Below are 15,984 nucleotides of genomic sequence, written 5' to 3' on the forward strand. Positions count from 1 at the left end.
CTTCTCTTCCATAGTCTTTACTGTCCACTGGTGCTCTGTCAAAAGAGTGAACATCACAGCTGTCATGTTAACCCTTTGTTACACAACATACAACCAACATGCGTCAAAAGTGACCCGAATTAGTTTTAATTGTAAATATCTTTGCAATAAATTACTTTAATCATTCAGGATTCCAGGTATTCCTCAATTAACCTGTTTTGGATCAACACCAAATTTTAATTTTTCCTTTCTTACTTTTTGAATACAAATCATGTTTGTATCACTACACTTCACAACATGGGTAAAAAATGATCCGTATTATTTTGCTATGTTATTTCATGCATGGCTGAGTGTTTCTTTACTATACATTTTCAAATCTATTCCTTTAGTCATTAATATTCAAAGTATTAATTAAATGCCTTGTTTTTGATTACCACAAATCATTATTTTCATTCTCCCGTTCTTAAATGATGAACTAAAATAGTTTAGGCCAAGTGTGATAAAAATGCAAAAAAAATACATACTATAATTTTAGCAGTGATTTGGACCAAGCATGTATGATGTAGTAATACAAAAACTATTTTAGTTCACAGTGTGTAGTAGTTCACTACTGCTGTGAAATCCTTGCAATGTTTAACAATGTTGTTGTGATATTACAGAGGATTTCGATTGCAGTATTTTATTGTGAAATAATAGTTAAATGCTGTGAAATCCAAGGATACAGTCCTTTTTACATGTAAAAAAATACATACTATAATTTTAGCAGTGATTTGGACCAAGCATGTATGATGTAGTAATACAAAAACTATTTTAGTTTACAGTGTGACATTAGCTAGTCATGTTAGCTTGTAATATATATACAATATTTCTCTGTAATATGATACTCTTAAATGCTGTGAAATCCTTGCAATGTTTACAATATTGTTGTGATATTACAGGGGCTTTTTATTACAATATTTCTCTGTAATATGATACTCTTAAATGCTGTGAAATCCTTGCAATGTTTACAATGTTGTTGTGATATTACAGAGGATTTTGATTGCAGTATTTTATTGTGAAATAATAGTTAAATGCTGTGAAATCCAAGGATACAGTCCTTTTTACATGTATTTGTTACATGTAAAAAAATACATACTATAATTTTAGCAGTGATTTGGACCAAGCATGTATGATGTAGTAATACAAAAACTATTTTAGTTCACAGTGTGACATTAGCTAGTCATGTTAGCTTGTAATATATAGAGCAGAGCTAACTAGCAAGTTAGCTAAACGTTAGCGGTTAGCCGTTTATGCTATGCTAGCTGTAACTAGAACATAACTATAACTATAACTGAACATTAACTAACTGGATTCCGCTGTAAGAAAGCTGTGAAACTTTACAATAAACTTGGCGACAACACTGTGACACCCCGCTGCATGTTTATGTGTAATTATCCCGTGTTGGAGACGAGAGGGTGGCGCAGCAGCATTGCAATAAGCTGTAAACTAATGTTAGCTGCCACCTGTTAAGCCCGGGCGCAACATCTTGCAAGAAACAGCATCTCAGGGCTTCTTAACATTTAACAACCTATTAATCATAACGGGAAGAAACTCAGCTAACCAGAAGAAGAAACATAACCTTAAATAAAAAATAAAACATTCACAAATTAAGGATATTCTAAATACATGTTTAACTCCATTACAGTCGCAGGACTCACCAGATCTCAAGTCTTCTGTTCTTTGTTGACGACGTCCCGATGCTCATATTTAACGTGTAGATGTAAAACGATCCCGATATTAATCCATAAACTCCTGCAGCAGAAATACAGGAGACCCGCTCAAACTGACGTGGATGTTTCAAATGTGAACGACAGGCGCAGACAGTTCTCATTGGCAGGTTTCTTCGATGACGTTTATATTAACCAATCAGGAGTGTTGTGGATTCATTCCAAACATGCCTGACTTGTCTGCCGTGTTATGGCTGAATTCCATTTCAAGTGCCGTAGTTCTGGCTGTCGGCCAGAATCCGAAAACCATACATTATACTGCATGTAAGACTATAACTAACCCTTATTACTGTATATTGACCAATGGGAAAAAAAAACACAGCAACATAACACATAAATAAAATAAGGATAACTGTGACTTATTGTTGAGTAAATAACAGTGTGTGTTTTAAACCTTGGTCCTCCCTGCAGAGATTTCTCCACTTTCTATGATTTTTTTTTTTTTTTAATGATATTGTCAACTGTAGATGTTTACAATATAGTAAGTTAGGAATTTCATGAAAACATATTTATTTTTACTTTTGTTTCAACATTGGATATTTTGTGTTTGTGGTGGATTCAATCGAATATTGAGAAAATTATTTATGTAAAAATGTTTGACACTTTTTTTTTACAGTTTCATGTGTAGGTACCTTAAAATTACAAAGAAATATCTTAAAGTCTTATAATAGTAATACACTTTTATATTACGAGGAGTTACATATTTAATTGCAGATAATAATTTAAATTTTACATACATCTGCATGTATTTTCTGAAAGTGCAAAAATACTGTAAATATGATATAGTAAATTTACTTTAAAAAAAAAATGAAATAAATGTTATTTGTTGTTGTCAAAATACTTAAAATAATGTTTTGGGTTGTTAATTTATAGTTCATATCTATAATTTTACGGGATTTTGCAAGTTATTTAAAAATACATAATTACTATAAAAAAATAATTATTTCCTGTAAAATTAGGATATTTTTTTACAGTGTATAGAATGTCTCAGTTCAAATCTTCCAGACGGTTTGAGAAGTACAGTAGGCTATGCTGCAGGACACACGCCGGTTAGAATAGTCTATTCTGCACATGTGCAATGCTGCACAATTCAAATTTTACAGTAATGGGTTGTGCTATTACAGATGATTTTGAGTACAGTGCTTTACTGTGAAATAATAGTTAAATAATGTCAAATCCAATTTTACTGTAGTTTTATAGATATTTTGTTGTGATATTACAGGGGCTTTTTATTACAATATTTCTCTGTAATATGATACTCTTAAATGCTGTGAAATCCTTGCAATGTTTACAATGTTGTTGTGATATTACAGGGGCTTTTTATTACAATATTTCTCTGTAATATGATACTCTTAAATGCTGTGAAATCCTTGCAATGTTTACAATGTTGTTGTGATATTACAGGGGCTTTTTATTACAATATTTCTCTGTAATATGATACTCTTAAATGCTGTGAAATCCTTGCAATGTTTACAATGTTGTTGTGATATTACAGGGGCTTTTTATTACAATATTTCTCTGTAATATGATACTCTTAAATGCTGTGAAATCCTTGCAATGTTTACAATGTTGTTGTGATATTACAGGGGCTTTTTATTACAATATTTCTCTGTAATATGATTATTAAATGCTGTGAAATCCTTGCAATGTTTACAATGTTGTTGTGATATTACAGGGGCTTTTTATTACAATATTTCTCTGTAATATGATACTCTTAAATGCTGTGAAATCCTTGCAATGTTTACAATGTTGTTGTGATATTACAACATTTGTTGTGATATTACAGAGGATTTTGATTGCAGTATTTTATTGTGAAATAATAGTTAAATGCTGTGAAATCCAAGGATACAGTCCTTTTTACATGTATTTGTTGGGATATTACAGGGGGCCTTAATTACAATATGTCACTGTAAAATAATACTGTTAAATGTTGTGAAATGCTGGTAAATTTTTACAGTGTACTGTTTGATGAGAAATCAAATCATGGTTTGCTATATATGAATGATATGTTATAGGAGCAAATAATTCAGGGAAGAAAGGATAGGCCTAATAAGTATTTCCATCAAACTTTATTTTTAGAAATGTACAAAATGAACATGCGTAAATATACATATATACACTGTATATCATCCATTCCTCCCCTTATAGGCCTTTTCGGCATCTTGCCTATCGCAGCTTTGTAAGCGGCTGCCGGGGCTTTTTAGGACAAGGCATCAGAGTGGGTCATCCCGTGTGTGTGTTGTCCGCCAGATACGCCAGGAGTTTCCTGATCTGGCTGGACGAAATCAAATGCAAATCACAAAAATATTAGAGAAACTTAGTTGTTTTAGATTCGTTAGTAGTAGTTGTGGTAGGAGTGTGTATCTATCTAATCTATCTATCTAATCAACACAGTTAGCTTGCCAGCTAATATGCTAACCTACGTTTGCTAGTTGTTCAGTGTAATATGCTATAGGCTACTATACTATACTATGAACAACAGATAGTGGTTAGTTAGCGTATAAAATATACGGCTGTACCGACGCCATTATAAGACTGATGTTCCCTGAAAAAAGCGGGCGGAGCCTCTCTGGTGGTTGACTAATCAGAACAGAGTGGCCGAGCTGACCAATCGGAGCACACTAGGCTCACAGGGAGGGGGGGGGCAAGAGCTCCAACGAGCCGTTTAGTGGAGAGAGTGAATACTGCTGAATACACATACTTTACAGAGATGCTGTATGCGAAACCAATGTGAGTTTGGAAAATTGCACAGTATACGATTGACTTTTATTGATGGATTTGGCGCAAGAAGTACACTTCTCTTCAGAGACCTCAAGAGCCAGATATAAATGATTATTAGCGTCAAAAATGGTGTTGCTATTAAAGGTTTTGCTTCTACCTAAAACTCAGTAACAGGAGTGTAATGGAGGGGATTTCTAACAGGTTTGAGGTTTCTGATTTGAAGCTCTTCTCCACTGTAGCAGTGAGATAACGCACACATTTAACAAGCAGCACAATACACACTAGGATAAATCAACATGATAACTTGGCTTCTTCTGACTCAAAGACAACAGCTCTTCCTCTCAGCCACATCCGAATGATGGGCTGTAGTTCAGAAATGATGATCAAGTCCAGATCGAGGTAACCATTTTTTTTGTAAGAATGGAGGTTTGGTAAAGTTGGATAGATACCATGGCTTACTGTTAATATTTACATTAATTATGTGACCGTCTCTGTTTCCTGTAGATATTTAATTGCTCTTTTTACTGCACTGTTAGTGTACAGTTTTACTATTATGCTGCTGTGTTTATTGTATTTTTGTAACTCTGGCATAACAATTTAAGTCTTATCTTATCTTATCTTAATTCCATCGATTCTAAAGGACTCTGAACAGATGTACAAAATTGGACTGTCACTTCCTGTGATGAGTTTCAACGAATGTATTTACCTCGCTGTCTGCTTTGTGTGACCTGAGTGTCTGTATGTGTGATGCTGTGTGTACCAGTCTGTGTGCTTTCTGTGTTACTGTGTGTGTCAGTCTGTGTGCTTTCTGTGTTACTGTGTCAGTCTATGTGCTTTCTGTGTTACTTTGTGAAACTGTGTCGGTTTTCTCTGCGTTGTGGCGGGGTGGTGCGGCTAGGTGTAAGAGGTCGGTTGCTGACAACGCCACCTGGGGGAGTTTCGCCCAGAGACAGTTTAAGGGTTAATATCAAAGGCTACTTTATTTATAAAATACAGAATATCTAAAAACACCAGACACAATACATTTCAATAAAATCCACACTTTGGGGGAAAGGACAGGGCTGGGACTTACCACAGCGGCAGTTAACAAAAAAGGGAGTAAGGGGTCCAAACTAAATCACCCGTGACACTGCACACCACACAAAACAGACACGTGAAGAACACCACTGCTCCCACCAGGGAGTCTGCGGCTTCAGGCCCACAGCACCTGTCCGACACAAGACAACAGGTTAGGGTTCTGCCACGTTTGGTGCAGAAAGATAAACAAAGGGAAAACAACAAAATACACCAAATCTTAATTAATGTAAACACAAATGAATAAACAAATTAAACCAGATGAAAGTAAATGTAAATATCATCATAGCACTCATTTATCTATTTACCCACCAGAGTCCAAAGAGACTGAACCAGGGCTCTAGGTTTTCTGTTTGATTTTAAAATAGGATAAATATACTCTTGCTACGAGGGATGCTACTAGAAAGAAGAATAAAGGAGTGAACTATGAAGGAAACTTCTTCCATGACATAGATCAACATCAACATGTTAAATCAATCAATAGCTCCAACAATAATTACCGGACCATTGTGTGTCTGATTCCTTCCAGTCCACTTGATTATGTGTGTGATGTGTGTGTTCATGTTGGGTTCACACTAACAGGCATGTGAGTTTCTCACGTCTCAGTGTTCTGCATTTCTCTGAAACAGAAGCAACCTGACCGCAGAGAGAGCAGAGAAGAAACAAACCAAGAGAAAAGATATGGCATTATCCATTCTCTCTTATAATTAATACTGTGCCCTTCATGTTGTTCAGTTAAACTGCCTCGTGGTTTCACAGGTTAATAATGCCTTCCTGTTCCTTCACTACACCGGCAGACTGTGTGACGTCCTCAGTGCTCAGAGAGATTAACTATTATTCTCTTCTTCATTTGAATGCTCTTTTCTTGTTTCTGTGGTATATCGGCAGCAAAACAAGTTAAAGCCATAGTTTATTTTGTATAAGAAAAGTTTATACTTTGTTAAAAAACATTGCTTTGTTGTGTAGTGGGTGTTAACTGGCATTTGGCTCATCATGCATATTAATAATCTAAAGAGGAAGTAAATCTCTTAACAGCCTGATATCCGTCTTCTGCTCATTGGTGACAGAGGAAAGGCATCTTTCAACACATCGTTCCTCCTTCACTGTGAGTAGAAACAGTTTATTGATGTAATGATTCTGTATGCCTTGGGATTGCTGTTAGTAATGAAAGGTGCTTTATAAATTGAATTTATTATTATTATTATTATACCTCCTGTGAACATTATTTAATCTGACATGTTTTATAGTCTCACAGAGATGAGAGGAGCAGCTATGAGTCTAACTGCAGCAGCGAGTGGATTAGTTGTCTTCCTGCTCTCTGTGTCAGGTACTGTACATCTACACTTACATTCATCACATGAACAGAGGGGATTCTGGGAAATGTGGGACTTGTAAAAGCAGGTCATTTGTAGAAATAAGTGGATCGGGGTTGGATGAAATGCAAACTTTCCAAAGATATTCCAAATATATGTTTTGTGTAGCTTTGTTGAAACACTTAGATGTTACCACGTTTTTAATTGTAATGAATATTCGTAAAAAGATCTTTCCTGTGTTGGTCAACGTCATTTGCACTTATCTTTTGCTTAAAGTAACTGTGTGCCCAGAACATTTACACGCTGTAAACTGAGGATATTGTTCCCTCCTCACCCTGTGAAAACCTTTGCTTTGTTTTATTTCTAAGATGACCCTGGTTAAAAAAATGATTTGTTGTTTTTTATTAAGTTTTAGTGTTTTCGAGGGATATGTTCTCATAAGTCATTACATACTGTCTCAACTTCTCTCATGTCGCCATACCTCTGCACCAAACCCTTCTAGTTCTTTCTCTCCTCTCTGACCTCAGTGTTATATTCACACTCTGAGTTTAAAGCAGTCTTCTTCTTTTTCTTATCTGTATATCAGACAGAAGCTGCTCACACCTCAGTGTTCTGCATTTATTGTTATTTTCACACTCAACTCATCAACAAACTGACCACAGAGCGAACAGAGAGGGAACTGGACAAGAGAGTCCCACACTTTTCTAATTCTTCCAATCTTTGACATCACTGACGTTGAAAAACTGAGCTAATAGTTTGTTTTTGGACCTGGTACAATTTGGATATGATGCTAAAATAAGTCATAAAGTATAATTGCATCAGGTATGAAGTGCCTAAGAAGGAATTGAGAGAGGTTAATGTGCTCTTCTGCTCTTTCCCAGAAAAGTGTGTAAAGTGTAACTTCATAATTATTTGTTGACTCATAAACGTCTCCTTTTAAGCTATTTGAAAACACTTTGTTCATTATATAGACCAACCTTAAAAGAAGGATATATTCTCTTAACAATCATAAATATGATAAACACCTAATACAAATCTATATTCAGTCCTCGTTAGATACTGTAGATGCATGATTATAATCTTTTTCTGATGATCGGGGATCTTGACGATTGCCCAGCTTAGATTTCCTGATATGATACAAATATTCTTGTTAACTAATTGTTAACTTAAGTCATTAACTTTGATTCTAGTTTCTGATGTGCTCTGTGTTTCAGTGGTTCAGGGTCAGAATGACTGGGGAGTGACTTACTCTTCTACTAAGATCTGTGCAGTGAAAGGATCAACAGTGGAGATAAGATGCAACATCACATACCCATCTCCATGGAGAGGCAGTGTTAACACATTAGAGAAAACATTCTGGTTCACTAAATGGAGAGATGGTGAACCTGTAGATCTGACCACAGACTCAGAGTATTCAGGTCGTGTAGAGGATCTCTGTGAAAACAACATCTGCACTCTGAGAATCAAAAACCTGAGAGAGAGCGACTCAGCTGTGTACAGGTTCAGGTTTGAAACCAACCAAGCAGGAGGAGAATATGGTGGTTGGACTGGCGTCACTTTGTCCGTCTCAAGTAACAATTTTTAATGATATGTTAATTATTTATTAATGTCTTGGATATAATAATAATAATAATAATAATAATATGCATGTGTTTTGAGAGTTTTTGTCTTAAATAACATGTATGTTCCTTCATAGATCCAGATCTCCAGGTCACATCACGCTACTGGCTGTATTGTCAGATCAGTTGTCATCAATCTTCTAATCCTTCCTACATCTGGTACAAGAACGGACAAATAATCCAGGGAGAAACATCTCGTTATACAAGCAACACGAACAATGCAGACAGTTATTCCTGTGCTTTGAAGGGACATGAGGACTTTCCCTCTCCTCCAGTGTGTGAGTTTACTCCAAAGACTTCTATTAACACATAAACATCTAGTGGCGTTTTATATTGAACTCTATTGGTCATTTTTTACTCGTGTTCAAATTATTGCTGAAAAATACAAAGAAATACATGTTTTTATTTTTCAGGTGTCAGAGGTCAAAGCTGCAACAGAGTGACTTACACTGAGAGAAGCATCTGCGCCCCCAAAGGATCATCAGTGGACATTTCCTGTACGTACAGCAGCTTTACAGACAAACTTAAATCTAAATTCTGGTTCAGTCCTGAGCGTAGTCATCAGGGACAGAATCCCTCTCAACCTGAGGACCTTAGTGAAGACCCCCAGTATGCAGGTCGTGTTCAGATCCTTGAAACAGAGAGAGGACGCTCCACTCTGAGGATCTCTGACCTGAGAGACTCAGATTCAGCTCAGTATCGCTTCAAATTCAAAACACCAAGCTTTGAATGGAGGAGTGATTTACCTGGAACAACTCTGACTGTCACAGGTACTGATCAACACTCACTGATGTTCATTTTATTTTTATTTTTATGTATTTAACCTTTATTTAACCAAATAAAAGCATTGAGATAAAATCTCATTTACAATGCTGACCTGGCCAAGAAGGCAGCAACGTTACACGTCCTCACACGTAACACAGACATATAAAATACAGAGAAACTAAGTAAACAAAAGACGAAAAAGCAGTCACTACATTGTGCACATTAGGACAGTAAGAAAGGTACACTACTTATTACTGCAAGAGCAGCTGGTGGTGAGGACTTCAGACAACTTCAACTTAAAACAGGCTAGGACAAGTGCAGCATGGTAGAGTGGGTCAAGTTTGGCCAAAACAGTGAGACAGGCAAATCTATAGATTGTATCACCGTAGTCCAGCTGGGACAGGAATAAGCCAGAGACCAACCTTTTACGGGAATAAGTTGAAAAACAACGTTTAAGTCTGTAAAGGAAGCCAAGAGTGAATTTCAATTTCTTAAATCGAACTTCAATACAATCAATCAAATACACAGTACACCTACAACTACTGGAAAAGTAGATGTTTGTGTAATGACTATTGGATGAAGAGTTACTATTGCTCTTTATTTCCAAATAGCAATACACAGTTGTGTTAATGTGTATGTACATCTATTAAAAAAAGACCTTTTGCTATACTAATGTTTCTTGTTCTAACGTCCAGCTCTCCAGGTGCAGGTGATCAGAGCAAAGGTCTACAACTATTCTACTGAGGCAGAGCTGAAGTGTCACAGCAGCTGCAGTCCAGCTGGTTCTCTGAACTACGTCTGGTTCAAGAACGGAGAGAAAATCACGACGACGATGAAATCTTCTTATAAAGGCTTGATTCAGCCCAGAGACAACATCTCTTGTGCTTTGGAAGGACATGAAGACCTCCCCTCTCCTCCAGTGTGTGAGTTTACTTATAAATACACACTGACATTACAATACAATGACAAATTCAGACATACCGGAGTCACCGAGGTCTTCTGAAGTTCATTACATCAATTTAATTTTCATACAAGCGACTAACAATAAGTGCAGACAACCATAAAGATACAAACAACAAGTGTCCTACAAGAACACTAGCTTGCAATAAGCCAACATGTTAAGTGTTACAAGCGTTTACAAAATATGTCAAAGTAACTGTTCACAGTGTCTTTAACTGGCCAGTGCTCTCAACAAATATAAATATGACTATTCAAAAAGTACTCTGTGTTTTATGATGGAGAAAATGTTTGCTGTCCACGGCTGACGTTAAATCGAGGACTTCTTTCTGCGGATTGATATGACTGCACATAGTCCCTTGATCCTCCTTAACAGCAGTCATGTTATCCTTAGCAGCGTTCTGTTAGCGAGTATTAACAACCTCTGAAATGTCCAAATTCACCAATCAGAATGGAGTTTTCAACTAATAAAAGGAGAAGAATGTGTGGGGTCATTGATGTAGAAAAGATAAATAAAGACTTGTTATTGGCTGCCAGTTTCCAGGAATCTAACACAAGGATCTATATCACAATATATCAATAATACAGAAAAAAATGAAGTCAATCATGTGTGATAACATGTTTTAATATTTGAAATACTTTCCATTTCCATATCCTTTCCTCCAGATGCTCCAAAGCTTCCCTCTGTGTCAGTGAGTCCCTCTGCTGAGATAGAGGAGGGCAGTTCAGTGACTCTGACCTGTAGCAGTGATGCTAACCCAGCAGCTAACTACACCTGGTACAAGGAGGATGAAGACTCTCCAAAAGCTTCAGGACAGATCTTCAACATCACTGACTTCAGAGCTGAACACAGTGGGAGTTATTCCTGTGGAGCCCAGAACAAGTTAGGACGTAGTAACTCCACCTTACACCTGAGTGTTGGAACAGGTAAGTTCTCTACATTCACCAGAACTGATTCTATTTGTAATATGAAACAACCCAAGCATATTCAAAATGTCAGTGTTCAGGGAGGAACCTCCATGGTGTCAGAGGTGGATCACACTGACAATGTGATTTATCAATCTGTAGTTAGAAGTATCACATATGTATTCATGTTTCTAGGGAGTTCAACAATGATAGTGAATATCATCAGGACGACTCTGGGGGTCTTGATCCTGATTCTTGTGTTTCTCCTGAGTCTGTGGATGAGGTACAACAATAGAAATTCATCAGTTTAAACATCCTTCTTACATGTTTTAGTTTACTGTTATGAAATAAAATCTGTATTTGTTGTTCCCCTTAATCCAGGAAGAAGAAAGCTCTGCGCTCCACCACTGAAGCACCTGAACCTGAAGAGATCGAGGTGAGAGAGAGCGGACCTATTGACAACATTTCCCCTTCGTCAAAGCTATACTGTGACTCATAAATGCAATGTGAAGAGAACTTGTGATTAAAGACAACTTCCTGAGTTGAAACCAGTAATGAATTTAGCCAAGAAATAATTAGCATCAACTTTAAAATATGAAAAATGTTTTATAAAATCTTAAAGTATATGCAGGTTTCATGAATGAGGATCTAATTGTGTCTTCTCTCTCTTCATCAGTTGGACTCTGATCCTGAGTATGAGAACGACTCAGACACTGCAGCACAGACAGAAGACACAGAGGAGCAGGAAGACCTGGTGTGAAGTCCAGTCAGGTTAGAGCCTCCTGCATCAGATCAAACAGGCCCACTCCACATTTAGAGTCACAGTTCCAGCTGTAACTTTACACAAAGTTTCTGTGATTTTCTTCAGACGCTCACCTGATGGAAACAAAGAAGAAGGACGTTGAAATGTCCCTGTGGAGAGCGAGGCTGTGCAGGATGTGTGTGAAGTGGACATATTAATGTTCAACTCTTAAAGCTTGTACTGTCAGTTTTCAGTAGCAGCAGCTTGTAGGTTTAGAAGAATGAGCTGCTGGCAGCTTGAAGTGAATCATGTTGAGGTGTCAAACATGATTTATCGTTAAGACCAGCTGATGGTCAGGTGCTCTATATTACTGCTTCAACTATGTGTACATGCTTATTTGTTATATGCAGAGTTGTTGATATTACAAAAGTCTCGTCAAATTGTTTTTTTAAATTCCACATAATAAATAACTTTAAAAAATCCTCATCAGTGTCTTGGTTAATAACTATCCTGCTGACAGAGACAATGAAGTCTATTTAAAACAGAGAGAGCCAAAAAACATCACATTTCACTCCATGTACAGTTTAGATTTTCACACCATGAAACATGAGATCAATAGTGGAATTCAAATATAATATTAAAATAATAGATAAAAGGCACACATAAGAAAAGATAAAAGGATAAAAGGCACACATAATAATGAATACACGGTACATAAAGGCTTTGGACAATAAAAGCATACAAATCGATAAAACAGACTGACTCGAAAGCGAGGGAAAAGAGGTGGGTCTTTAGGCGGGACTTAAAAGTTTGGACAGACTCAGTACTGTGAAGCGCTTTAAAACCGGACAGAAAAAGATCAAAAATATTGTGTTCTTGTATAAAAGACTGCAGCTGTAAGAGTCCGGTTTTCTCCAATATGTTTGAGATAAAAGGAAGCTTAGAGATGGGTCTGTAATTTGAGAAGACAGAAGTGTCCAGATTTGTTTTTTTTATCAGGGGTGCCACAACCGCTTGTTTGAAATAAACTGGCACAGAACCGGACTCTAGGCTGCTATTTCAAGGTTCAAGGTTCAAGGTTCAAGGTTCTTTATTGTCAAATAGCTACAGAGTAATTATGTCGTTGAAAATCTTATGTCACAGGCTTCTCCAACAATGCAACATAATAATAATACAGATAGTAAAAGTAATACAAAAAGAAAAATAGTTCTAAAATAAAGTGAGTATGTGGAATAGTGCAGTACGAGTCTATATACAAGTTATTGGAATGATATATATTAGATATTAGATACATATTACTAAGTAGCAGATAAATGTTTTGAAGTTGTTTCAACAGTTCAATTGTTTAACAGTCTCACTGCCCGCAGGAAGAAACTGTCTCCGAATCTTCTTGTCCTTGCCAGGATGCTGCGGTAACGTCTGCCAGACGGCAACAGAAAGAACAGTTTGTGGCTGGGGTGATGGGGGTCTTTGATAATCCGTAGTGATTTCTTCCTGAGCCGCTGGGAGTAAAGGTCCTCCATGGATGGCAGCTCCGTCCTGGTGATGTTCTGTGCAGTTTTCACCACCCTCTGTAAAGCCTTACGATTGAGGGTGGAGCAGCTGCCGTACCAGGCCGTGATGCAGCCAGTCAGGATACTCTCTATGGAGCACATGTAGAAGTTGCAGAGTATCCTGGAATTCATTTTGAACCTCCTCAGCCTGCGGAGGAAGAAGAGCCGCTGTCGAGCTTTCTTGGTGATGGTGGTGGTGTGAAGAGTCCATGTCAGGTCCTCAGTGATGTGGACCCCAAGGAACCTGAAGCTTTTGACTCTCTCCACCGTATTCCCATTGATGGCGATGGGGGCGTGTCCCTCTCCCTGCTGCTTCCTGTAATCCACAATCAGCTCCTTTGTTTTGCTGATGTTGAGATGGAGGTTGTTCTCCTGGCACCAAGATGTCAGGTTTTCGACCTCCTCTCTGTACGCCGTCTCGTCATCGTCTGTGATCTGGCCGATGGCGGTCGTGTCATCAGAAAACTTCACGATGGTGTTGGAGCTGTGTGTGGCCACGCAGTCGTGAGTGAACAGGGAGTAGAGGAGAGGGCTGAGCACGCAGCCTTGAGGGGCACCGGTGTTGAGAATCAGGGTGGAGGATGTGATGTTTCCCACCCGCACTGCCTGGGGTCTGCCCGTCAGGAAGTTCAGGATCCAGTCACAGAGGGCGCTGTTGAGCCCGAGCTCTCTGAGCTTGGTATTGAATGCTGAACTGTAGTCAATGAACAGCATTCTCACATATGTGTTCCTGTTCTTCGGGTCCAGGTGTGAGAGGGCAGTGTGGATGGTGAGGGCTATGGCGTCGTCTGTGGACCTGTTTGCTCTGTAGGCAAACTGCAGGGGGTCCAGAGATTCAGGGAGGGAGGAGGTGATGAATAATTTGACTAACCGCTCAAAGCACTTCATTATGATGGAGGTGAGTGCTACTGGGCGGTAGTCGTTGGGGCAGGTGATTATTGTCTTTTTGGGGACAGGAACGATAGTGGAGTGTTTAAGACATGTGGGGACTACAGACTGCAGCAGGGACCTGTTGAAGATGTCTGTGAACACCTCTGCCAGCTGAACTGCACACACCCTGAGAACACGGCCAGGGATGCCATCAGGTCCAGGAGCCTTGTGTGGGTTAACCCTTTTAAAGGATTTACACACATCTGCCCTGTTTAAAACAAAAGGGCAGGGCTCTGGCTCCTGGTCCCTCTGTACCTCCACAGCCTGGCTGCTCTCAAAGCGTGCAAAAAAACTGTTCAGCTCATCTGGGAGAGATGCGCACGCAGACAATTTATAATTGTATGGACATTAGATCCAATAGTGTCCCATATCTCTTTAAAAAGTCGAGGAGGGACTGGGTCTGTGGGACGAGATGAGGGTTTTAATTCAGCAACAATGTCACTGAGAGATGACAACGACACAGGTCCAAACTGCTGGAAGACAGCAGTGCATGTGATGTCAATGGAGGGGTCAAAAGAGGGTGGTGAGATACTGGCTCTAATAGTGGAGATCTTGTCTATAAAATAGCAGAGAAATGTTTCACACACCTCAGTTGAAGCTTCAATACAAGTGGATAAAGGAGAGTTTAACATAGCATCAATGGTTTTAAAAAGAACTCAAGGTTTGTTTAAGTTACTAGAAATAATATCAGAAAAGTAACTAATCTTTTCAGCCTTTACAATGCTCTGATACTTTCTCCAACTCTCTTTTAAAATGTCATGAGTTACATGAAGCTTGTCCTTCTTCCACCTGTGCTCAGCCTGCCGGCAATCACGCCTGGCAGCACGAGTGACGTCATTGAGCCAGGGTTCAGATTTAGCTCTGGGGCGCATGAGTTTCAGGGGAGCAACAATGTCAAGAGCTCCAGTGCAGGTAGAGAGAAAGGCTGAGGTTAATTGCTCAGTGTCCAGGGAGTCAGAGGACATAGGGTGTTTCTCAATCGCGAGTACGCTTGCTTGGTAGCACATGTCTGCCGAGCATCTTGCTTCAGAAGCGAGTCAAGAATACTTCCTGGCATTCGGAAAACGAAGTGTGGAACACGCTAGCAAGTGTGCAGGTGTGCGTCATATGAGAGGCCCCGCCTTACATCTTCCGCCACAGATTTGGGGAAATTGGTCCGTGCGCAAAGCATTGTGGGGATTTTAAGACCGCGAAGTCTACTCATGTGCAGACTCGATATTTCTCCAAACGGAGTACGCCGGGCTCGGTAGATTTCCAAGTATACTGGAGATTGGAACAGTACTTCGGCGGCACTCGATGACATAGGATGCTTGAAATAGTGGCTCTGAAGCAGCTTTACTCGCGATTGAGAAACACCCATAGTATCAGACTGGGCGGGCTAGGTTTACAAATGTCATCTACTAAACATGGTCAGTACCCCTGTAACTTGACCACAGGTGTAGTCAAGTTGGAGTCATATGTGTCTCATTGGTAGCCAAAAATGAGGAGAGAATATAGTATAGAATATACAGAGCACTTCTATAAGGAAAGTTCACTACTAAACCCAGCACTCCTATATCCTGCATGTATTACAGTAGGTCCTCCAGACCAGCCTTACCCCTTCCTCTTACGTTTCCTCAGTGCTCAATGAACAACAATACCTGTAATAAAAGTTGAACT

At 38.8% G+C, this 15,984-nt stretch overlaps 1 protein-coding gene across 4 annotated transcripts in view; it reads left to right on the top strand.

Moving 5' to 3' along the window:
- LOC117482049 (B-cell receptor CD22-like) overlaps positions 1 to 12,314 on the top strand; it is a 62,385-nt gene extending 50,071 nt beyond the window's left edge. For 2 of the 4 annotated variants that reach the window (XM_034130025.1, XM_034130024.1), the window contains 9 exons: positions 6,788 to 6,867; positions 8,068 to 8,424; positions 8,550 to 8,750; positions 8,886 to 9,242; positions 9,933 to 10,160; positions 10,861 to 11,121; positions 11,296 to 11,383; positions 11,482 to 11,536; positions 11,777 to 12,314. In XM_034130025.1, coding sequence (XP_033985916.1) covers positions 6,788 to 6,867; positions 8,068 to 8,424; positions 8,550 to 8,750; positions 8,886 to 9,242; positions 9,933 to 10,160; positions 10,861 to 11,121; positions 11,296 to 11,383; positions 11,482 to 11,536; positions 11,777 to 11,860 — 1,711 coding nt within the window. In that variant the 3' untranslated portion in view covers positions 11,861 to 12,314. Of the gene's footprint in view, positions 1 to 6,553; positions 6,646 to 6,787; positions 6,868 to 8,067; positions 8,425 to 8,549; positions 8,751 to 8,885; positions 9,243 to 9,932; positions 10,161 to 10,860; positions 11,122 to 11,295; positions 11,384 to 11,481; positions 11,537 to 11,776 lie in introns of those variants that run through there. The other 2 variants (XM_034130026.1, XM_034130023.1) reach the window with 2 other exon arrangements.
- Positions 12,315 to 15,984: the final 3,670 nt, after the last annotated feature.

This window comes from Trematomus bernacchii, unplaced genomic scaffold, assembly GCF_902827165.1.
Source record: "Trematomus bernacchii unplaced genomic scaffold, fTreBer1.1, whole genome shotgun sequence".
NCBI lineage: Eukaryota > Metazoa > Chordata > Actinopteri > Perciformes > Nototheniidae > Trematomus > Trematomus bernacchii.